Genomic DNA, 23,790 nt, shown 5'->3' on the forward strand with positions numbered 1-23,790 from the left:
AATTAAATTAACGTTTAGTACTTCTGCCACGATGCGATGTGCCATGTGAGGCAATGAATGTGCTCAACCCTCCCAGGGGTTATGAAGTACGACTCTAAACAACGCCTCACGAAAACAAGTCCCCGTGTGTGTTCTGTGCGCTACGTAGACAAAGAGCAGTGGTTCACCCAGTGCAACGTTTAACATCAACTCACCACCCTCGTGTTAGACTAAACGTTGAAGAAATTAAACATTCCCCGTCAACGTCACCACCGATTATCGTCAGTCAAAGCGAACAAAACAGAAAGCTTCGCTTACATCGATTCCCACAGTGGGTGGAATCAGCATAATTTCTTTTCCAGCACACTTTGATGCGTTATCTTACGTCATACTTTGAACCGTACCCAGTTGAACAACGAGATGCCAGTTCACGATATTTCAGTCTAAGCCAACGTGACGGGATACATTAAGCCATGTATATATGGTTATTCATTGTACCGCAGAGACGTTATTTGGAGTAAGACATTCAAATACGGATTGTTGTTGTACGTAGCCACGAAAAACGAATTCGTTTTATTTCTTTGCTACGTAAAGAAAATTAACTTTCGGAACAGTGCAAAAAAAAAAGAAGAAGAAGCTTCCACAGGGAAGGCAGCCGGGCACCGCTACTCTGGCGTATAACTGAGCATGTACGAGGTCTCGTAGATGCGCCTGAGCAGTGGGTACGCGCGTCCACACTGACCCCGGACGTCGTCGAGGTCGACGTCGACCGCCGCTACGCAGAGCAGCCGCCAGTGCCTGAGCACCTTGGCCGTCTTCTCGAAGACGGTGAACTCGTCCTCGTGCGCCACCCACGAGTAGTTCTCGGCCGTGTACGCGGAGTCGTCTTCGACCCGCTTGACGCGACCGGGTGCGTCGGCACACACGTCGGAGAACGAGGCCTTCCTTGGCCGTCCTGGAATCACGGGGTCGCCTACGTCACGCTTCGACGGAGACCTGTGGGCCGTAGAGAGAGGGTTACCGACTACCAATGCTTAGTTGTCAAAACATCGATCTTTGAAAAGTCCCCAAGATGTCGCACATGTCGCTGTGAGTTTGATACCGACAAATTCTGTTGTTGTTGTTGTTGTTGTTGTTGTTGTTGTTGTTGTTGTTGTTGTTGTTGTTGTTGTTGTTGTTGTTGTTGTTGTTGTTGTTGTTGTTGTTGTTGTTGTTGTTGTTGTTGTTGTTGTTTCTTTAGCGCAGGAAACCTAACGTACGTGTGTAGCCCATAAAAGCGTTTCAGATACACTGGGGATGGAGTCAGCTTCCAGTTGTGGAGAGCTCAGCAAAGCAGTTACTAATCGATTATTGATAACCCGATTGTTTCGACGCAGAAGACTTTTTCACTGTTTTCTCTTTCTTTTTGCAACTTTACTCTTTATGCCCAGACATAACGAGCGAGCAAGTTGTTCTAGTTTTAAACTCCATTCGCGCCTTTCACGTTTAAACAATCCCCGATATTTCTCGAGTACGTTTTACACATGTCACTTCCACAAATTCTAAACACTGTTCTACGTTAAGGAAAGTTTGAACAACTTGTTCGCCTTTTAGCAACAACAAGAACCAAGATCACAGGACATGGACAGGTGCATGTGTATCATAGTAAATCTAGCACGTTTGAACCGGGGATATCAGCGATTCGAGTTTTCGAACGACGTTATGATGAAGTTGCGTGTAACTAGCGTTTAACTTTATCAAGAACGAAAAAGGTGACTGATGTGTAAGAGGGCCATCTATCTTGCTTACGGGTAATGAATTCACCTTCATGACAGATATCTCGGTTACAATTTGGTGGAGGCTCCTTCTTTTTGGCATTTGTCCAACTAGGCACTGGATTTCTGCGATTTGTCTAATTTTATATCAGTTCATGTTTTGAATCAATTGGAAGTGCGTTTGTTCATGTAGATTTCATCGCCTGTGTTCCTAGTCCTGCGACATTATTTTGGCGAGCAACGTGAACTATTCCCACGACATGTTTTATTGTCCCCCTGGCTACGGAGAGTAAATCGCGCCGAAAAACAAATGTAATTTGCGGTAAAACGTTATTAGTATAACGAATGACTCGGTATTTGCTTCTATTTGGCTGATGCTTATCACAAGCACAGCGAAAACGCTAGCGTCAGGTTTCTCGCGCTTCAATCAGTATTCGGAGGGGACAAACTCAGTGTAGCAGAAATTATATGTTGAGCTTTGTCGTGATTTCGTATACTGCTTCTTTGAATTACGTCCGCTGTTTGCAAGTACACTTGAAGAGTGCGGGCTTCCTTGCAGGCCTGGTTCAATCTTACTTTCTTTTTACCCGACGTGGTAAGCTTAGTTGCAATGGCGTGGCCCTGCTGAAGACGATGCACGGGTTCGATCCCGTCTGCGGCGGCTGCATTTCAATGGCCCCGAAATGCGATCAAGCTCGTGTGCCATGCTTTTGGTGAGCGTTAAAGAACTGCATGTGATCAATTACTGTGTCTTCCTCTTCGGCGTGCCTCATAATCGGATTGTTGTTGTTGTCGTTGTTGGTTTCATTATTTATTCAGGACAACTTATGACGGGAGGCATAGCAAAAGGCCCACGGAGAGTGCCTCATTAGGCTACGTCACCCATACAACACCCGCAGCAGTGCGATTCTTTTCAGATTGCTACACATCATACAATCACAATGAGGTGCATAGGTCAATCCAATTACAAAGAATAAAAGGAGAACGAGCAAACGCTTGTTTTCACACATGTATCATATTTTTTATAGTAGACACACATCATACCCCAAAGTGAAAGTAATAACACAACGCACAGCACAATACTAGCCCTCCGAAAGCAATATTGCCCTAACTTGCTTCTTAAATTGCATCTCTTCTGCAAGAAGTTCAATATGTTGGGGTATTCGTTCAGGAGTTGTGGTATTAGTGATGTTAATTTCTGTAAGCCATAATTTCTACTTAATGTGGACTAAACTATTGTATTTCTTCGTAGCTCACGTGGTGCCTGCTTAACGATATTTTTCTTCACTTGAAACGTGGCACTTGAAATTCCAGAATTTCTGTTTTTTTTTTTTTTCAGTGGCTTTCACTTGGCTTGTTTAGCACGTTCGCCGTTGACCGATCCGATATGAAAGATAGGTTGCTTTGCTGTACGTCATTTCTCCTTGTGATCTTCGTTTATTTTATCGCATATATTGATCTGTTCGGGTACAATGTAAGACGTGCAGCTCTAATGAGCATTTTCATTTGCGAGTCAGCGCTGTTTGCTGGTGTTCCTCTTGCGTCTCGCCTGTGAGCGCACTGTACGTAAAATATACATAACCGAACTTGAGTAAAAAAAAAAGAAAGTTCACTTTTTCACGTGCTCTTTTCGGACCTTTCTACGTGGTTTCTCAGCCTAAATCTACACGCCCCAAAGCATGCCGAAAGCGCTCGTCATTAAATTCGCAGCTATGTCGCGAAACACATCTTCCACGCTGCAGACACAGCAATTTCCCTAACTTATGGCGCACATTTTTCGAAGAAGCCCGCACTGACAACGCACGTGTACGCCATAGAAACAATTTGCTGGTCGAGAGACATCTTTCGGTCGCGAGGTAGTAATGGAGGAAAATGAGGAAAATTTGTAATCATTCCAGGAAATGCGTGCGCGATTTTCCTCGAAAGCGTGCGCAAATGCGTGCGCAGACGTTCAGGGAATGAAATTGAAACGCCTACCTAACTCCGCATCGAATTCTTCGCCCTCCTATATATATGTGTTTTTTTGTTGTTAAACGCAGTCTATATAGATTCTTTTATGAAGGTACGTCGTCAAAAGCTAGTTTCATCAGGCAGTAGACGTATTAACGAAATTTTTGCCCCAAATTTATAGACAAAAGGCGACTAGGAGCCGTCACTTTGAAAAGTTGAGACACCATGTTGACGTTCGGCTTAATTGTTAGCTCCACTCACGGATTTGAGTACAACTAATGGCTAAGATGGCGAGCTTCGCCAACTACTTGCAGGAGTTGTTTATGCGACAAGCTGAGGGTGAGGTGCAGCACATGTTTCTGCAATTTAGCTATGTCGGGTGCTCAGAAAGCCCCCCCCTCTTCTTTCTGACACTCTAGAATGGATACTTTCCTATGGAAGGATGACAGAAATTTACTCGCGTTCGGTAACTAAGTGTGCGACAGTAAGCAGGATGCCGTGGCCAGCCGTTCGACATGGCAAGCCACGTATCTACGGTCACGAGCAAGAGTAACGGACCCCTGCGAATGCGTGCAGAAAAAGCATGCCAGCGCCATCTGGCGCCACGCCGCTCAAGCTCGTGTGACGTCAATTCCGGCATTGTACGCATGTGCGAACGACGAAGTATGTAGGAATGCACACGCGCTCTGCGTCGGGACTGACGTCGCACGAGCTTGAGTGGCGTGACGCCAGGTGGCGCTGGCATGCTTTTCTACATTGAACGTGAACTTGAACGTGAACGTATGTTAATACGTCATGTTAGTGGCCATCCTGTTTGTCCTACGCATCCATGCCTCTCTCAAATTCTCGTCCACGTGTAGATGAAGCGTAGACAGACCCCGCGTCAGTCACGGATGCATTTGACATACCTTAGCGTGAAGGCCGTTCCCGAGAGGGAGATGGTGAAGCACGTCTTCTTCCCGAGGTTGTCCTCCAGTTCTTCCAGGACACCCATGACCGTGCGGTGGTTGGAGCGACGGTGCGTCAAGCCGGCGTAGTCCAGCGGCGCGGCCAGCTGCGTCGTGCCCGAGGACTCGTCCAACAGGCCGTGGGTCTTCAAAAGGATCCGGTCCAGGATGAGGGACAGCTCTTCGTGCAAGAGCACCGTCACTCCGTACGGCATCATGGCGGACAGAGTGAGGTTGCCCCATCGGCGGTCGGCCTTTGCCCAGGCGAAGAAGGACACGACTTCGCCGGCGGCGTCGAGGTCTCCCAGGAAGGCGTCGTCGTCAAACTCGAAGTTGAGGCCGTCGATGCGCCGGTGCTCGAGCCAAGTGAAGAGCGAGTCGAGCAACTCGCTGCTCTCGCGCGGCATTTTCTTCGCCGTGTAGCCTTCAACGAGCACGTTCGCGACGACCTTCCAATGAGGGTAGAGGGCGTCGCGGACGCGGACGAGCTGACGAAGAATGGCTTCGTCCGTGGCGTCGGCCAGCAGGTGCAAGGTGCCGTTTTCGAAGGCCAGGCCGTTGTACACGATCTCGTTGCAATATAGGCCCGGGAAGTGGCGCAGGGTCAGCGTGTCTGGAGGCGGTCTTTGCAGTGAGAGAAAGAATGCAGGCGGTAAGGTGGACAGATGGGTGGGCTAAGGAAAAAACAAAGTCACGCAGAAACTCCTCTGGGAGTTGGCTAAGTATGCGCAAGCATTGTGCCACTTGCTCATCTCCACTCAGCCCGGTGTCATCATCAGTGTTATGAAACTTGATCCAAAGTTCACCTAAATAAGTTGCGAAGCTTGGAACGAAAGCGTGCCAAAGCCTATCGCCAGAGATATCAGTTAGTGGTGCACGATTGAAGCGTGACTAGGTGAGGGAGAGTGGGGGGGGGGGGGGGGGGGGGCATTAAAATTAGGAAACCTATGTGAAAAAAATATTTTCACAATTGTTAACCAGAATACTGTCTTCCGAGTAAATATTCCGTTTCAAATATGTTTGGTGTACTAAAATAGCAAATGATATTTTTTTTTCTATTTCACAATTTATTAGTCCGTGCGTGGTGACCCCTACCAACCAGTGCTTCTGGCGCAACACTTGGCAAGGCTACAGTGAACAAGAAGTATATAGCAAGGCTGCAAACGAGCTATTATTTCGTGTGGCATGGCGTTGCTCACATGAAAGCGGTGGTATCGTCCGAATTTTTTTATATTATTTGTTTCCGTGTTTGTGTAAAGTGTGGCGCGCGCTTCACTTCAAATTTTGCCTGACCTAGGGCACGGCATTCATTGGCGAAAGCTGCGAGTCCAGGGCTTTTTGTTATCGTGCAAGTTCACGCTGCGGCGTCCGACGCGCTGTGTCTCGTCGTGACGGTAAATGCGGAACGCTCCCCAAGAAACTTCGCGCTATCTTCGTTCACTCTACGTAACACAACCTCTGAGTGCCCGACGGGCAGCAAAATTAGTAAGTCGAATGCTTTCTAAATGATGATGTGGGGCAATGTTGTCTGATAACTGTTGGCTATGTATATATGGTGTCGCACGGAATTGCAAATGATTCTGCGAAAAGGTTTTGCACGTGTTGCTATACACGACGACTGTGTGCATGCCATAGCACTTTTCATCCATAAAAACATATTTTGTTTGGTCAAGTATATTGGCTGCATTATTCCAGACAAATAACAGTGAAGTTGCTTTTGAAACCTCTGTGGCAGCTACTGTAGGTGCCACAGAGCTAGGTGGAACCTACTGCAGCAATTGCCGCCAATACCAGCCTCATTATGTTCACATTAACACATAGACCACTCCTACATTTTAATTAGAGAGCTGCAGAGTTTCAATTTGTAAGTTCCTTGCATTTATTTAATAATTGTACACGTACCAATTTTCTGAATTCTCGTCAAGAAGTCGAGGTGTTAAACATCTGCTTCCTAGATTTGCTGGAATTTAACTCTCGTATTCCAGTACAACAAATTTCAATCGCAGCGGTATAGCGGTTGTCTCATCAAAACATTTTTTATATATATTTGAATACGCAAGACGAAGTTGATCCAGACTTACAGCTTCCTTTTCACATGGCTAAATCGAAAGCCATTTACCAATTTTGTTACTTAGTAAACGAACAGCGTCGACTACTTGCCCGCATAGCGCCCGCCGAGACCTCAAAAACTCTGCAAGGAATAAAACATCTTGACATAGGTCAGAACTTATTCCTTAAAAAATATTCTCCCGTTATATACCAGTCAGCACGCAACGAAAGCAGCAACAGTGCAGGAAAATGAAATACCCTCTGTCTGCATGCATACATGCATCTGCACTTAACCTCTGATATATATATATATATATATATATATATATATATATATATATATATATATATATATATTTTCAACAGCACAATAGACGGTGCCCAACTTTCCTGCAATAGCCACGGGGACTGAATTCACGGAGTGCGCAGTTCCGAGACGCATGCGGTAACCACTGCGCACTTGCGCATACTTCCCGCTTTGGAGTTTATGCGGAGTTTTGTGCACCATGTTGACCCTGGGATCGGTGACGCCTGTGCGCGTGGCTCGGAGGCCACGGCAAGCAGTACATTAGTGAACGACAAAGGCGTAGTGCGAAGTTGTTGCGCTTGGGGGCAGTCGGAAAAATAACTGCTGTCTCAGCAGGCGATTTGAAAGCAAGAGAAATCGCTGAGCTCTGCTGCTAGTTTTGTATCTGTCCCCAGCGATCACATTAGCGCAACCTCACCCTGTCATTGAAATCTGATCGATCTCAATCCGAGCCCTACTATCGAGGATACACGCAAAGTGCGATGCCCAGATGAAACCAGAAGTCGCAGTTTCGCCCGAAAGGCAAAGCATCGATTACGGTAGCAAATTAATGGACAGCTATACGAAGTAAGGATAGCATAGTTTTATCGGAATTATAAACTTGTAAACAAAGGCATACTAACTTAAATAACAAGCACCGTGTCACGCGCGCGCGCAAGGAAACATGAACACATGTCACTCGACGACCGCGGAAACTCGCTGTCAAAACGCTGCAGTGAGGAAAGACGGCAGCAGCAGCGAGCGAGTTGACCTTCGTGCTGCCGCTACCATCAGAGTGAACTAATCCGCGAAAACACAGCGCAGCGCGGACATTATACCCGTCGCAGATGGCTTCCAAGGTAAAACGGCCCAGATGGGCGCGCCCCCCGCCCACCCTACCCTGAAGCTTGCGCGCGACGGAGGGCGGCGCGCTTCCTCCCCGCTTTCCTCCGTCGCGTGCGCGAGGTTGAGCCGCGATCGCCGGCTTACCCTCGCACGCTTTTACTCGCACATGCAGCACGCTGCGCGCGGCGATGATCTTGTCGCCCTTGGACCTTACAGGCAACCTCACGGCGATGCCGATGCCGACAGCAGAAATGCGCCTGGAGTGTTCATATGATTGATATCGCAATAAAAACATTGTGGGTACTTTTTCTTTTCACAGCAATGCTCTCCGGGGTAGTTCTACAACAGTTCTCGTTGGTTGGCAGCGTGGTATGTAAAGTCAACAGCAAAAGCTTTCGGGATGCGGTTTCCCCTTCAAATGTGAATTGCTGCACTGTTAAGGCATGACACTTCGTATTTAATGAGTCAGTGCGTAGGTGGCGAAGGCTACTACATGCTGGAACATTTAATTCGGGGCTGTGTGACCATGCTTCGCGAGAATTCAGCTTCTTGGCAAGTACTGCGTCCCGTAAACTTTTGCGGTTGACTGTACATATAAAACGTCTGAAATAGATCCAGCGATGCAGCCAGCATCGGAGCTCCGAAGTGGCCTTTTACTACCCGGGCATCAGCGGACCTCTTCGTTTATCCATCCCTGACACTCCCAGACTGCTAGAGGTGGTGCTTTCATCCAATGAGCGTTGCGGTAAATTCCGTGCGTTGATTGGCTGAAAGCCAATGAGCGCATGGAAGGTAGCTGAAGAAAGACTTGAAGCAGCCGAGGAAAAGCTGAACAGGGTCGCCATTGTGAACAAGAATGTGCGTGACAATGGAACCCAGTCTCCCAACGTGATAGGAGAGGGAGTGCTAGCAAAACACGTGGAATGCATGCAACGTAGTGAAGAGTTAGCTGGAAAGAGCGGCACCTACTTTGAGGCCACCACGTGGAAAAAGCAGGAACACAGGGGTCAACGCCCATTGTCCAGTCACGCGGAAAAGGACAAAGGGAAGCAGGGAGAGGTAGGAGAGAGTGAAAGGGTGATACTCGCCGGCGACTCAAACCTGGCTGTGCTCAGAAGCAATTGTGGAGAGGATGCAAGACAATAAAAGAGTGGCGGTAGGGACATTTCCAGGGCGGGCACTGAGTTCTGTCATGGAGCGAGCAAAAGAAAAGTTCGTGGAAAATGTCCACGTGCGCAACCTTGTCATAGTAACAGGTGGGCTAAATGACGTCCTAAACAGGAAAGGGACAGGACTAGCCCAGCGCTTGGCAAAGGGGGTGGACGACTTGCGCAAGCTATCCCCTCAGGTGCACATCGTGGTGTGCACGGTGCGGGAGTTGCCTGTACGTGACAGTCATGTACAAAGAGCCGTAGTGGCTGCTAATGAGGCGATATGGAAAATGAGCCGAGAGAAAGGCTTCGAGGTTGTCGAAGTAAACAGGGAAGTGAGAAGGTGTGGTGGTTGTAAACGAGACTAGATCCACTTCAATTACAGGCTGGCACGAGAAGTGGGCTGGCGACTTGGTGGTCATGCTGTTGCTTTCTTAGGTGGCCCACGGTCGCTCAGGAGGCCAGAGTAGGTAGTAATGAAGAAGGTTCCCTAGGGGAACCTCAGAAGAGCATCGCCGTCGATAACAGAAAAAGGAGGAATGCGAGAAAGAGAGCTCACCATGCAATGGGCTGCATAAACATGCAGGGCGACAGAAGAAAGGAAAAGGGGGCAGAGATTGAGGAGCAGTTAAATAGAGAACAAATAAGGGTGTATGCGGTAACAGAAACGCACCTTAGATACTTGGAAGAGCCGCCAGTGATTGAGAATTATGTTTGGGAAGGGTGCGACAGAACTAAGTCGGAAAGAAAGGGAGAGGGAGTCGGAATGCTCATCCACCAGGAAGCCAAATAGAAAAGAGTAAATTCAAAATGTCAAGAGCTTCTTTGGTTATCAGGGACAATGAGTGGGAAGAACACTTGGCGGTGTGTTACGTATTTGTGGACCGGAAATAATTGCACAGAGAAGAATAAAGAGTTAGTAGAATGCAGAAGCGCTGATATTAAGGGTTTTGGGAATGGTGCTGAAGCTATCCTATTAGGTGACAGAAATGCCCACATACAGGATACGGACAACAACGGGAAGTCAATGCTAGACCTTTGCGAGCAACATAACCTCGTTATCGTGAATACAGGGCCTGAGTGTGAAGGGCAGATCACGTGGGAAATGGGAAACCGGCAATCAACCATTGATTACTGTCTGATGACAGAAGAAATTCATAAGTTGAGGGAACTGGTCATTGATGAGGAAGGGTATAGCAGCATAGGGAGTGGCCATAAACGCATCATTTTGAAAATGGGACATGTAGTTGGGAAAGAGAGCAAGGAGTGCAAAATGGCCACTACAAATTTGAACGCTGAACAAATAACAAATATAGTAACTAGAGTAGGGGAAGAACTTGGCAAATGGCGAAATAAGGAGTGGGAATATAGTGAGCTTCTAAGTGTAATAACGACAGAAATACAGAACGAGAAACAACATATTCGTAAAGCTGGTGGAATCTGGTAAAGGTGGAAGCTGGTAAAGCTGGTGGAAACCGCAAAGCTGGTGGAACAGGCAAATACGAGAAGCGATCGCCGAACGACAGAAAGCATCCCGACAGCACAGGCAGGCAAAGAAGGCGCAGTTGCCGCAGGATGAAGTAACCAGTAAATGGGAAATATACCGGGAGAAAAAGTCTGTGCTTCAAATACTGGTGCAAGCAAAACTGAAAGGTGAAAGTGAACGTTGGTTGTCAGAAATACGTGACAAAAAGAAGGCCACACCTAGAATATTTTAGAACCACATAAAATTATTAGGCAGGAAGTCAACAACAACACAACACATTCTAGACGAAGATGAAAACAGACTGGAAGGAGAAGCGGCAATAAATGACAAGCAAAAAATAACAGCCGAATCTTTCCAGGTCAATGACGAGGCTGTAATCGAAGAAAAAAAGAGCATGAAAGAGACCCAAGTGGAAAAGGAGCTGGTGCTGAAAATTTTCAACTGAAACAAAGCCAAAGAGAAAATTACTAAGCGCACAGCCACAGGGCTCGACGAGGTTGCCGCTAGGCTGATTAATGAACTAGGACTAGGCCTGTGTTGCTAGCTAACAAGCAAAGTGATTTGCAACGTCAATCTGTGGACAGGAAGGCAACAATTTTGGCTTTAAATTTAGTGTTAGAAAATGAGGTGTTATGGTATTCAATGAAAACAGTGAACAGACAGTGGCGATACACGGCCAGGAAATACCTCGTGTAAGAGAATATAAACACCTTGGTATATGGATAACCGAAGGCTATAGATATATGGAAACACAGTAAAAAAACAATAACAGTGAAGGGGAAGAGAAATGCATCCATAATGAAGCACAGAGCGCTATGGGGATACAATAAGTACGAGGTGTTCTGAGTTATGTGGAAAGATGTAATGGTTCCTGTACTTACTTTTGGAAATGCAGTTGTTTGCGTTAAATCAGGGGTACAATCAGGACTCGATGGGAACCAAATGTCAGTGGGTCGCCTCGCATTGGGCACTCACGAGAAGACTACAAATGAAGCTGTGCAGGGTGATATGGGCTGGACTAGTTTTGAAGTGAGGGAAGCTCGCAGTAAAATTGAGTATGAAGAATGACTAAGGAATATGGAAGAAAGTAAATGGGCTGGGAGAGTGTTGAGGAATCTGTACAGGAAAAACATTGATTCACAGTGGAAGAAGAGAACTAGGAAGCTTACCAGCAAGTATGCGGTCTGTAGGGTGGGCAACACAGCAACAAAGAACGTCAAGCGAAAAGTCAGAGAAACTGAAATAATCTCATGGGTGGCGACAATGGAAAAGAAAGTTGCCATGAGTAACTACTTAAGAGTAAAAACGAAATCAGGAAAGAAACAAGTTATGATAACTCAAAAGGAAGCTCACTGCTTTTAGAAGCGAGATCAGGATGCCTTAGAACACGCACCTACAAAGCGAGATATAAGAAGGAAGAAGAAGCATGTGCTTGCTGCGGTAGAGCTAGGGAAACTATGGAGCATGTTTTATTAGAATGTGACGACGTCTACCCAGCGGTTGATTTAGGCACCACTGGCCTCCTTGAAGCCTTTGGGTTCAGCGGGAGCAGTGGTAAAGTAAATATGTCCGCAATAGGCATTAGTAAGAGGCGATTGGAGAATTGGTGGAAGAAAAGTAGGGAAACGACAAAAAACGGAGACGCACAAAAGCACAGTTCGCAATAGGGGATCAGAAAATTTGGTTGTGGGAGTTCATAGTGTTTTTTATTGTTTAACCTACGTAGGACATTAGAGAGTATAATAGCAAGAGCTTGGTGGCGCAACCCACCGCCCCCATTCCAAAGGGGACGCTCATAACATCCATCCATCCATCCGTTGCGTATGCAGCGTTTCATGCAGTCCTGGACAGTCGGGAGGGATAACAAATCCAAGAAGCCCAGTGGGAACGCGCATTCGTTGGAGCAATTACTAATTACCGCCAGCAACGCAGCCCTACTTGGTCGTCCGAACACTCAGCCAGGCAATTGCTTTAGAATAGCCGGCGCGGAATGCGGGAACATGTGACAGTTATAACAGAGTGTATACGAAAGTATTACGCACTGATATAGCGACACATGCGAGAAGGCTCTGGTATAGCAAGATGGCGCGAAGCTTCGGCAGTTTCTTGGGTAGATTTCAGGCCGTGACAAAACAAGCCCGTACGACATTGGAAGGCATGCGAGAACTCCCTGATACACCCTCTGTGTCTTTGATGCGCGACCTAGTCGCTCGAATCGGCATATACCTGGGGCAGTATCTTGTTTCTTTCCGATGCGTACACGTCTGTCACCGCGAACGTGGCCAATTTGTGACGAACAGCAGTGTGGTACCTGAGGAATCCCTCGCGGTTGAGAAAGCACAGGATGGGCCTCGGGCTGGGAATGAGCCTTCGCCACTCGTCGGCCGTCCAATGGTCGAGTGGCTCGTCGGCGTCCGGCAACAGCGCGGCGGTGGGCGCCTCGGAAGACCCCGCGTGACGGCCCCTGGCGCCGCGCAACGAGACGACACCCACGCTGGCGACAATGGCGCACGTGGCCACCACTACGATGCCGCTGAGCAAGTTGACCTGCGAACGACCAGAGGCGAAGAGCGTGCAACGGCGATGAGAAAGTTTGCGACTGCAGCTAAGACGAAGAATTTATGTGCATAGAATCGAATGGTGCATCCTTTCATTCGCGGTCGTCGCAAACGAATCTCCGCAAAAACAACGAAAAAAAAGAAACAATCGTCATCTGGGCTCCCGTTTACACGCATGCTTTTACACCACGCCGTGTCAACCACCGGCACATGGCGCCACACACGCACGTCGCACGTCGCTTTTTTTTTCCTTTTTTTTTCTTTGTTTACCATAGGTGTGACATTCGGCAATGTAATAACAATAGCTTGGTGGCGCAACCCAAGCCCCGTTCCAAAGCGGACGCTCATAGCATCTAACCATCCATACGTGTAACGTCGTGCGAAGCCACTTTGACGTCAAATTGCTGTCTCGCTGTAAATTTCACCGCCACTCCACCGAGTTTCTCCTGCTGTTGTAGAGAACCCCACCAAACGCTGCAGCCGCGAATAAATCGTCATTCTCCATTCGAAGCTAGAACAGCCTGATGTCATCGCTGTAGTAGCGGCGTAACACGATTCGGCGTCTATGATTCGGACCGAAATTTATTTGTGCGCATCTTCTGGAATTCCATCATTTAGCTTTTGTCAAATTTGCGCATAGGTGGCGCCCCATAACCGACGTCTGTGACGTGTTTCCTGCTCCCAAAATCGCTTCCGCCGCATTCAACCAGCAAAACGTAGCCTTTAAAGGGCCCCTCACCAGGTCTGGCCATCTTGAGCTAACAAGCGCAGCGCATACAATGCGCGCCAACGATCGCATTTGCAAATAATTAGATCGCTACGTGCCACGGAAAGGTCTGAAATTTCAATGCGAACGCCGTTTTTCCTTTCCCTCGCGGCGACCGCGCTCCAAGCCGGACGGTGACGTACACGTTTCCCTGCGCCTACGTACTCGTGTCCTCAGTGTGACGTCGCTCGTGGTGGCACGTGACTTCGTGAATTATTCTATGATCTGTTGCTTGAATTGACGAATTGAAGTTTAGAGAAATAATAAAACACACAAACGGAATATCTGCGTTTTCTTTGTTTTACTTCGCACCGACGCAAGAGAGATGTACTTCCGCTTCGTCTGCTTGTTCCCACGGTCGTGCGGTCACGTGCGCAGGTACCGAAACTTTGCCATTTTCTACCGTGTTCCAGCGCATGATCATGCTCTGCGATCCGTTCATTCTGCCTCAGTATTCGTGTTGCACTGAATTATACCGCTAGTCATGTGTCCTTGTGCACAGCGCGCAAAATCGTGCGCTGCGCGAAACGAGACAATCACAACAGCCTGCGCGAAACGCCGTCAGAGGGAGTGCGCAGCGCCGAAAAAGAAAAAGCGAGGGGAAAAAATAATGAAGGCGGGGCCCGTGACGTATGCGTCACGCGATCCTCGAGGTCCGGTATAGGAGAACGCAGGGAAGAAATTTCGCTTGCGGAGGATAGACGAGGCGAGTGGAGAGAGTCTCTCGCTTGGCAGTGGAGCTCGCCTGCTGAAATCATGGGTTCGTGGCACTGAAATATTTCTATCAGAGCTATTAATGAGCCGATTTGAAAAATTTTGCGGCAGAACACTGTCTAGAGAACACGTAACAACTTCCAACGTATAACCAAATTTTGATGGGGCCTGGTGAGGGGCCCTTTCCACATCTTTATTCCAGAGGGCGCCACCATATGAATCTTGGATTTGGAGACCGCTTATTGATTGAGGGGACAATACATTTTCTTTTTTATAAAACACAAAAATTATTTTACCTTCAACTTTCTCTGTTGCGTCCCTTTGATCGTAATACCCTGCATTCATTTTATCTTTGCTCTCTCTCCCCGCAGTCCATACCCCTGCTACAGCATCAAACCATGCCTGACTCCACAAAGTAGGATTCGCTTAAGAATTTGGAACGGAACTCGAAGCTGGGAACAACCAACAGGAAAAGCACCACCATAGTCGTCGAAAAGAAATGCATTTTGTACTCATTTTCGCCGAGCTTTGATGACGATACCAGCACATTTATTAGCTAGTATACATGGCGGGGTAATACGGATGCTCCGTCTACGTAGCACAGCGACCAGCAGCGATTTCCTCTGGCACCTATTTTTTTTTTTTTAAGGTAAAAGAAAGCTCGTTGTCCAGAGTGTTGAAGTGCGAAGGGGTAAGGTGGGCAACGTGAAAAATTTTTTAATAACTTTTCGGCCTGCAGGCACAGTCGCTTTCGTTATAGCCCTGTGATTAATACAGTGTTAAGCGTACAGGCCAGCGATTGTGTACCGGCATGATAGAGAAGGCGACAAGTGTAGCACCAGCCGTGAGAAGTTATTCTTTCGTTTAAGAAGACAATTTTCACGTCCTTTATGCTTCCCGAACCGTGAAAGCCCCTCTATATGACAATATATGCGTGCCTTTGCCATTTCTTGTCTAAATTCACCTGGAAATATACAAGTGAAATCACTGTTTTAGCACGATGTCGGAACGAAATGTTTTTTTTTTCGTTCTGGTTTTAGTTTCGTTCCACTGAAAAACGTTCCGTTCCGGTATTGCTCCGGAATGAAAAAGATAACGATCCGTGACGATTCATAACGGTTCTGGTTCGCATGCAAGAAAGCTTTCGAAGCAAAGTAAAGATAAAAACAGTATTTATTTTTTTCGATAAACAATTACGAATTCTGAGATCATGCTCGCGGTGCCTTGACTCAAGGCACTCAGCATGATCTCAGAACTAGCACGTCATCGTGTGTACTCGCCGATAAAAGAGAGCGATGCTCCGATAAAACGAACTGAAATGAAGATAAACGAATGGTAAAAATTCGTCAATCAAAGCGTTGCACCCATAGAAAACAAAAAGATAAGCTCTCCAGCGCACAAGTCCTGCGTTTTGCTACACTTTTAAAAAGCTTGCACCTTTTGGGGCTTGTCTTGTCCCGCAACGATAATCGTCGTCTGCCCTTCATGCGTTTCCTTTCTTGAAGACTATGCGCTCGCTATGTTCCTGTCGAGAATGATTTGTCACGATGACAACGTGCATGCCGATAGTGACCTGGCAGTACCAGGCTCGCAGCGTTAAAGAAGGGAAATGCAGGCAAGATCGAAGACGATTGCACTCTTAAACAGTTGCACCCTTTGGGGTGTAGATCTGTCCCTCAACAACACTCTAAAAAAACTTTACACTCTTTGAGGTGTATATCTGCCACACAACGATAATCGGCATCGGCCTTGCTTGCGTTTCCTTCCTTGAAAAAGCCGCGCCCGCTACTGTCCTGTCGGCAATGCTATTAAATTAAATTATGGGGTTTTACGTGCCAAAACCACTTTCTAATTATGAGGCACGCCGTAGTGGAGGACTCCGGAAATTTCGACCACCTGGGGTTCTTTAACCTGCACCTAAATCTAAGTACACGGGTGTTTTCGCATTTCGCCCCCATCAAAATGCGGCCGCCGTGGCCGGGATTCGATCCCGCGACCTCGTGCTCAGCCGCCCAACACCATAGCCACTGAGCAACCACGGCGGGTGGCAATGCTATGTCACGCTGATAACGTGCATGCCGTTTGTTACTGGGAAGTACCGGGCTCGCAGCGTTAAAGGAAATGCGGACAAGACAGATAACGTTTACTGTTGTGTCGCAAGCTAAGATTCAAAGGGTGTAAACTTTTCTAACAGACTGAACAATCGTCGTCTGCCTTGCTTGCGTTTCCTCTCTTGAAAACTCGGCGCTCGCTACTTTCCTGTCGAGAATGCTCTGTCACACTGATAAGGCGCAAGCCGTTCGTGACTGGAAAGTACCGGGCTCGCAGCGTTAAAAAAAAAGGAAACGCGGGCAAGACAGACGACGATTATCGTTGTGGGAGAAGAAAAGCCCCAAAGGGTGTGATTCTTTAAGAGTCTGTTGTGCGACGAGATAAGCACCAAAGGGTGCCAACTTTTTTCTAATAGTGCACGATGCCAATCTGCCAGTGCACTGACCGCCAGACTCAGATTAGTGGAGCGTTCGACTGGCTATCGCTCGCACTATCCCTGCCTGAGACACGCGCTTACGCAAACCGCTGAGATACGCGCTAGTTCTGACGCTGCCTGATGTCGGTTGTTTCGGATCGCCGACTTTCCCCTTGAATCGAAAACCGATCAAAGATATTTCGGTTTCCCTCTGAAACAAACTCATAAGTAACGTTTTGGTTACGTTTTCGTTCCGGTCAAAAATGTGCTTTTTTTTCGTTTTTCGTTTTTGTTTTCGTTCCGTCCTGACAAACGGCTTTTTTTATATAAATAAAACGTCGCGTTTACGCCTGCGTTGGCATCTACCGGTAACAAGTGGTAGAAATCGACAGTAGTTAACTTGTAGCGTTGCCAGCACTGCTTTTGCAACAGAACGAGTATTGAATTGAAGCTCGCACGGAGCCAGCACAACACGGTTGAACTCACTCTCAAACTTGCAGCATGCGCTCAATCATACAATCCACTGTTCCGTCGACCACTCGTTTGCCTGAAGGCAGCGCGACTTGCCAACGTGACATTTCTGCACATCGTAATAGGCGCTGAATAACGTAAGAACACTTATAAAATCTGACAATCATATTTTTAAATAAAAGAAAGACGCGTCGCTTACTAGTAGATAACTTAGTACATCGATACGTGTTGATGTGGTGGGGCTCCAACGCTGTACTACCAAAGTTCCAGCTTAGAGTGTCGCAGGGTGAGCTTTTCGCGACTTGCCTTATTGTCGATTCAACACTACCAGTTTCATTGAAAACTTAACGCTTTGTTCAAGTATGCCTATACAAAGCACGTTCTTTTCATTTTTCATAAAATCTCGCGGCACTTTTTTGGTCACTCGTCGGTCTCTTTAACGCGCGTTCGTATACTGTCACCAGTCGAATTGATATATTGAGCAATACCAGCCGGGACGATGCACCTCCGTTGTACTCTTATTTCCGTTGGTTCGAAGTTCCCCAATTACAATTAACAAGCTTTGCTCTTTTAAAACAAGAGAATAAAATAGACTTCTCAAAACGCAGATGTCGGCTCGTTATTGCCCAGGTGGCACAATGTCGACCATTTCCTGATTCATCCTATAGATCCGTGGCATTAATTGGACGTTCTCACCAGGTAGTTGGGCACGAGCACCTTCTGGCCTTTGTTGGTCGCCTCGAAGTCCAGAGGCTTGACGTAGTTCTCGAAGTACATCGGGTCCCGCATGTTTACTCCTGGTTCGGCTGGAAGCTGTTCGTTGTTGTTGTGTACCTCAAAACGCGGCTGTTGGTCACGAGGCCAACGGCCATGTTCTTCTTCCTCTTTTTTGTCATCCTTCGTGACGACAGAGGTTCGATTTGGTTTTCCTTTTATGATGGCACATATCCACGGCGGGGGACTGGCCAAGATTTGGGCACGTTATTAGGAAATCGCAGTTACTGCTAAAATTGGTAAAAATGTCAGGAAGAAATGAATGATAAATGACGTTTGAATAGCTTAAACGTCAACCGGAACGAAATTTTCGACCGCGTACAAAGCCCATCATGATCATCAGCAGCAGCAGCAGCCTATTTTATGTCCACTGCAGGACGAAGTCCTCTCCCCGCGATCTTCAATTCCAATACCGATTCCAACTAGCACCCGCATATTTCCTAATTTCATCGCACCCCCTAGTCTTCTGCCATCCTCTACTGCGCTTCCCTTCTCTTGTTATCCATTCTGTCACCCTAATGGTCCAACAGTTATCTAATCTGCGCATTACATGACCTACCCAGCGCCATTTTTTTCTCTCAATGTCTATTAGGATATCGTTATACCCGTTTGCTCTCTGATCCAAACCGCTCTCTTTCTGCCTTTAAAGTTATGCCTAGCATTCTTCGTTCCATCGCTCTTTGCGCTCTCCGTAACTTGTTCTCATGCTTCTTTCTCAGTCTCCAAGTCTCTGCCCCATATGTCAGCAGCGGTAAAATGCACTGACTGTATACCTTCTTTTTCAATGATAACCGTAAGCTCCCAGTCAGAAGCTCACGATGTCTGCCGTACGCAATCCAGCCCATTTTTATTCCTCTGTGAATATACTTCTCATGGTCAGGGTTTTCTGTGATTAGTTGACCTAGGTAAATGTACTCCTTCACAGACTCTAGAGGCTGACTTGCAATCCTAAACTCTTGTTCCCTTGCCCGGTTGTTCATCATTATCTTTGTCTTCTGCATGTTAATCTTCAACCCCACTCTTACACTTTCCCTGTTAAGGTCCTCAATCATGTACTGTAACTCGTCCGCAGTGTTGCTGAATAGAACGATGTCATTGACAAACCGAAGGTTGTTGAGGTATTCGCCGTCGATCCTTACTCCTAAACCTTCCCAGTTTAATAGCTTGAATACTTCTTCCAAGCACGCAGTGAATAGCATTGGAGAGATTGTGTGTCCTTGTCTGACCCCTTTCTTTATAGGTATCTTTCTACTTTTATTGCGTAGAATTAAGGTGGCTGTGTAATCTCTGGGTATTTACGTAAGCGTTCTGTACTCCTTCATTACGCAACGCCTCTATGACTGCTGGTATCTATACTGAATCAAATGCTTTTTCGTAATCTATGAAAGCCATATAGAGAGGCTTATTGTACTGAGCGGATTTTTCGATAACCTGACAATTGACATGGATGTGATCCATTGTACAGTATCCCTTCCTGAAGCCTGTCTGTTCCCTTGGTTGACTAAAGTCCTGTGTTGCCCTTATTCTATTGTAGATTACTTTGGTAAATATTTTACATATTACTTGGAGTAAGCTAATGGGCCTATAATTTTTCAGTTCGTGGATTAGTATAGCGTTTACATTCTTCAAGTTTCATGGGACTCTTGCAGTCGATAGACACTTCGTATAGAAGCCGCCAGGTTTCCTAGCATTATGTCTCCTCCATCTTTGATTAAATCGACTGTTATTCCATCCTCTCCTGCCACTTTTCCCCGTTTCATGCCTTGCAAGGCCCTTCCCACCTCATCCCTAGTTATAAGAGGAGTTTCTGTATACTGTTCATTATTGTTTCGAATAGAATATTCCTGAATCCTTTGGGTACTGTAAAGGTCAGTATAGAATTCTTCCACTGCTTTTATTACACCTTCGAGATTCCTGATGATATTACCTTGCTTATCTATCAGTGCATACATCTTGGTTTGTCCTATGCCAAGTTTCTTTCTCACTGATTTCAGGCTGCGTCCATTTTTTACGGCTTCTTCAGTCTTTCTCACGTTTTAATTTCGAATATCACTTACTTTCGCTTTGTTGATCAGTTTTGACAGTTCTGCGAATTCTATCTTATCTCTTGAGTTGGACACTTTCCTTCTTTGTCGTTTCTTTATTAGGTCCTTTGTTATTTGGGAGAGCTTCCGTACAGGTTGTCTTTGCGCCTTGCCTCCCACTTCAATTGCTGCCTCTGAAGCCAGCCTCGTTAAGAGGAAGCTTTAGTTCGGGCCCAGTTCCGACGCGGCCTATTCAAATACATGTAAAACGCAAAAACGTTTTTATGAGATAACCCCTGGACCGATTTTGATGAAATTTGTTGCATTTAAAAGAGAAAGTTAAATTCTAGTGACTATTGAAAGTGAAATTTCGATTTAAGGCTTGAATTTTCTTAAAACGATTTTGAAATATTTGACCGTTTGAAAAAAATTGAAGTACGAAGTTTACAAATTCATAGCTCTGCATCAAGAACTGATATCGCGGTTCTGTAAACGGCATCCATTAGATCATTCAAAGCGGACAAATTCAATATGTCATTTTACATCTTACGTGAATTTGTTACGTTGGTTACAACGGTTTTGCAAAAGCTGTATTTCCCTATTATTAAATTTTTTATATTCATGTGTAACATATCAATTTTGTCCGCTTTAGATATACTATTAGATGCAATTCACAGAATTGTATTATCATTTTGAGTGGTTGAGTTACAGAGTTCTAAACTTGAGAGTTTCGTTTCTTGAAAATTTTCGATTTTTGCCAACTTTTAATAAAAATTTGACGACCTAACTCAAAAATTCGAAACCAACAGTCACTAGTATTTAAGTTTGTCTTTTACATGCAACAAACCTCGTCAAATTTGGTGCAGTGGTTCCCGAGAAAGACGCATTCTTCTTTTACAGGTATATAGATAGGCGCACTCAAGCTAAAGCTTCCTCTTAAGGTTTCATTCATCATCTCTCTGTTCTAAGGCTGCATATTTGTTTGCAAGTACCAGCCTAAATGTGTCTGCTTTTACCCTTACTGCCTCTAAGTTGACCTGTTTTTTCTTGACCAAGTTTACTCTTTCTCTCTTCAAATTGAGGTGAATCCTAGCCCTCATTAACCTATGATCACTGCACTTTACCCTACCTGTCACTTCTACATCCTGCACTATGCTGGGATCGGCTGAAAGTATGAAATCAATTTCATTTATTGTTTCACCATTAGGGCTTTTCCAGGTCCACTTTCTGTTGCTACGGTCCCTTAAAAAGGTATTCATTATTCTCAGCTTATTGCTTTCTGCGTATTCTACCAGCATCTCTCCTCTAGCGTTTCTAGAATCGACGCCGTAGTTGCCAATTTCCTGTTCACCCGCCTGCTTTTTCCCCACTTTTGCACTGAAGTCACCTATGACTACTGCATACCGAGTTTGCACTTTTCTCATCGCTAATTCAACATCTTCATAAAACTTATCTACTTCCTCATCGTCGTGACTGGATGTTGGAGCGTAGGCTTGTACTACCTTTAATCTATACTTCTTATTAAGTTTGATTACGACTACTGCTATCCTCTCGTTAATGCTGTAGAATTCGTCATGTTGCCCGCTACTTCCTTATGGATTAGGAATCCTTCCCCGCATTGCTTCTTATCAGGGAGACCTATATAGCAGAAGACATAGCCATTATTTAGCAATGTGTAAGCCTTCTAATCTTCTAATCTTCTATGTTCTTCTAATCTCAATAAGGTCGATAATATCCCAAACAATGTCTGATAGTTCCTCACAGAGTACTGCTAAGCTATCCTCACTCGTGAGGGTTCGTGTGTCAAACGTTGCAAGGGTCAATTTCCTTGGTCAGTTTCCAAGCCCAGTTTCATATAATTTAGACATGCAGCAGCCTCCGCGTCAAATGTTACGCTTGAAGTACAGATAAATGTGTGATCAAAAGCTCGCCAAAATGGATCTTTTTCGTACCGAAACTGCAAAAAAAAACACCGCCATTATCGCCCGGTGGAAGTGACGTACAGTGAAAGATGTGGAGAACCAGTGCCCGCGCTGTCTGCTTTCCCAAGGCCAGACGAGTTTGTCCTGGCAAGCAGGCAACTGCTATGGTGCGCCCAGGCCCGGACCCCATCCTCGTTTGCTCACAAGTAACCGGTGGTTAATTTTTTTTTCTTACCTTTATTGTTTCTTTCTCATTACTTTGGTTGAAAGTGGTGGTTATTGATAAGGTGATGTCTGTTTTATCTCCGGGCCTGAAGGCTACCCTCTGGTCTGCTTCCATTCCCTCGCAGGATCTGCCAGTGGAGTTGTTCCTTCGCAGTGGAACCAGTAGCGTTCCTGTGGCTTTGGTACCTACGAATGGTAGGAACTATTTGTATGAAGAACCCCAAGGCCATTCAATCAGAGCTCCAAGGAATCTCGTCGCACTTCAAACAAATAAGCGAGGTCCGACAGATAGGACGTGTGGGGACCCTCTGTTGTTCACCAGACCAGGCCTGTGTACAGGATCTGCTGAAATGCCCTAATTTTGCCACGCTGCCGATGAGCTCCTTCATCCCTGCTCACTCAGCTTGCTGTAAAGGCCTAGTCCGCGGTGTGGACCTAAGCTTAAGTCCATCAAAAATCCTAGAGATATTTTCTGCAACAGGTGTAGTTTCCGTGCACCGCTCTACCAGGCTTGTAGACAATAAGAGGGTCCCTACAGAAAGAATCATAGTAACAATTTCAGGGACGGTTCACCCTTCAGAGATAAAGGCATGGCCATTAATGAACATAGTTAAACCCTTAGCTCCACGACCACTATAATGCCTCAAGTGCTGGCGGTACGGGCGCAGGGCTAATCGGTGTCGATCAAGTCTTCGTTGTCGTTTATGCTGGGAAGGTCATATCGCCGACGATTGCACGTCTCCGGCTCAGTCATGCTGTTTGTGCAATGCAAAACATGCTGCAGACTACTCCAACTGCCCTGCAAGATCGAAAGAGATCCAGTTGATCGAAGCGACTGAGAGGAGGCGGTGCCCTCGTCGAGAAGATACTGCAGAAGTTCAGAGCAGGACCCAGGGATTTGCTGGTGTCACAGCCCTTCAGTCACTTGGCATGGACTCGTCAATTTTCCAGACAATTGCAACAGTGATAGAAAAAGCGATGTAAAAAGCATTAGAAAAGATTCTACTAAACTTATCGGACTCTTTGGCTACAGTAATATACTCGCAACTGCGTGGTACGCCTCAGACAATAACAAACTGCGTACAAAATTCGGCCGCCTTCTTTACTAAGTCACTTGAGCATCAGACAGATATCCCCTCAAACAATGTGGATTTAACAAGACTTTCGACTACACATCAGGTTGATCGTGAATGCTATTCTGATTCAGACGCTCTATAGGCAATCGAGATATAGATATGGACACTCGAGTTCTTAAACGCTCCAAATCGCCTAACAGCAAACTGCCTCATTCTCCTAACTCTAAAACAAAAACAAAAATAAGTGTGCGAAAGAATCACTTGCGTGGAGTGACTTCCTGAAAGACAGTATTCTGGACCAAGCAGATGCGACTGCTTGTCTACCATCAGCATAGGGTGCCTAAG

At 46.2% G+C, this 23,790-nt stretch overlaps 1 protein-coding gene across 1 annotated transcript; it reads right to left on the minus strand.

Annotated features, from left to right (window-relative positions):
• Window positions 1–282: 282 nt before the first annotated feature.
• LOC126529471 (uncharacterized) lies at window positions 283–18,368 on the minus strand. The gene is made up of 4 exons (XM_072284109.1): window positions 18,121–18,368; window positions 12,675–12,995; window positions 4,592–5,304; window positions 283–975 (listed from the first exon to the last, which is right to left on the minus strand). The coding sequence occupies exons 1-4, from the start codon at window positions 18,211–18,213 to the stop codon at window positions 645–647; spliced, it is 1,458 nt and encodes a 485-aa protein (XP_072140210.1). The 5' UTR covers window positions 18,214–18,368; the 3' UTR covers window positions 283–644.
• Between the last annotated feature and the right edge of the window lie 5,422 nt (window positions 18,369–23,790).

Source organism: Dermacentor andersoni, chromosome 8 (genome assembly GCF_023375885.2).
Source record: "Dermacentor andersoni chromosome 8, qqDerAnde1_hic_scaffold, whole genome shotgun sequence".
Classification (NCBI taxonomy): domain Eukaryota; kingdom Metazoa; phylum Arthropoda; class Arachnida; order Ixodida; family Ixodidae; genus Dermacentor; species Dermacentor andersoni.

Excerpts from the sequence above, each read along its gene's own strand:
- LOC126529471 (XM_072284109.1), bottom strand. The coding sequence starts at position 18,213 with ATGCGGGACCCGATGTACTTCGAGAACTACGTCAAGCCTCTGGACTTC. Across the intron at positions 12,996-18,120 it reads TGCTCGTGCCCAACTACCTG|GTCAACTTGCTCAGCGGCAT; the intron begins GTGAGAACGTCC and ends GGTCGTTCGCAG. Across the intron at positions 5,305-12,674 it reads GAAACAAGATACTGCCCCAG|CCCACCCATCTGTCCACCTT; the intron begins GTATATGCCGAT and ends TTTTTTCCTTAG.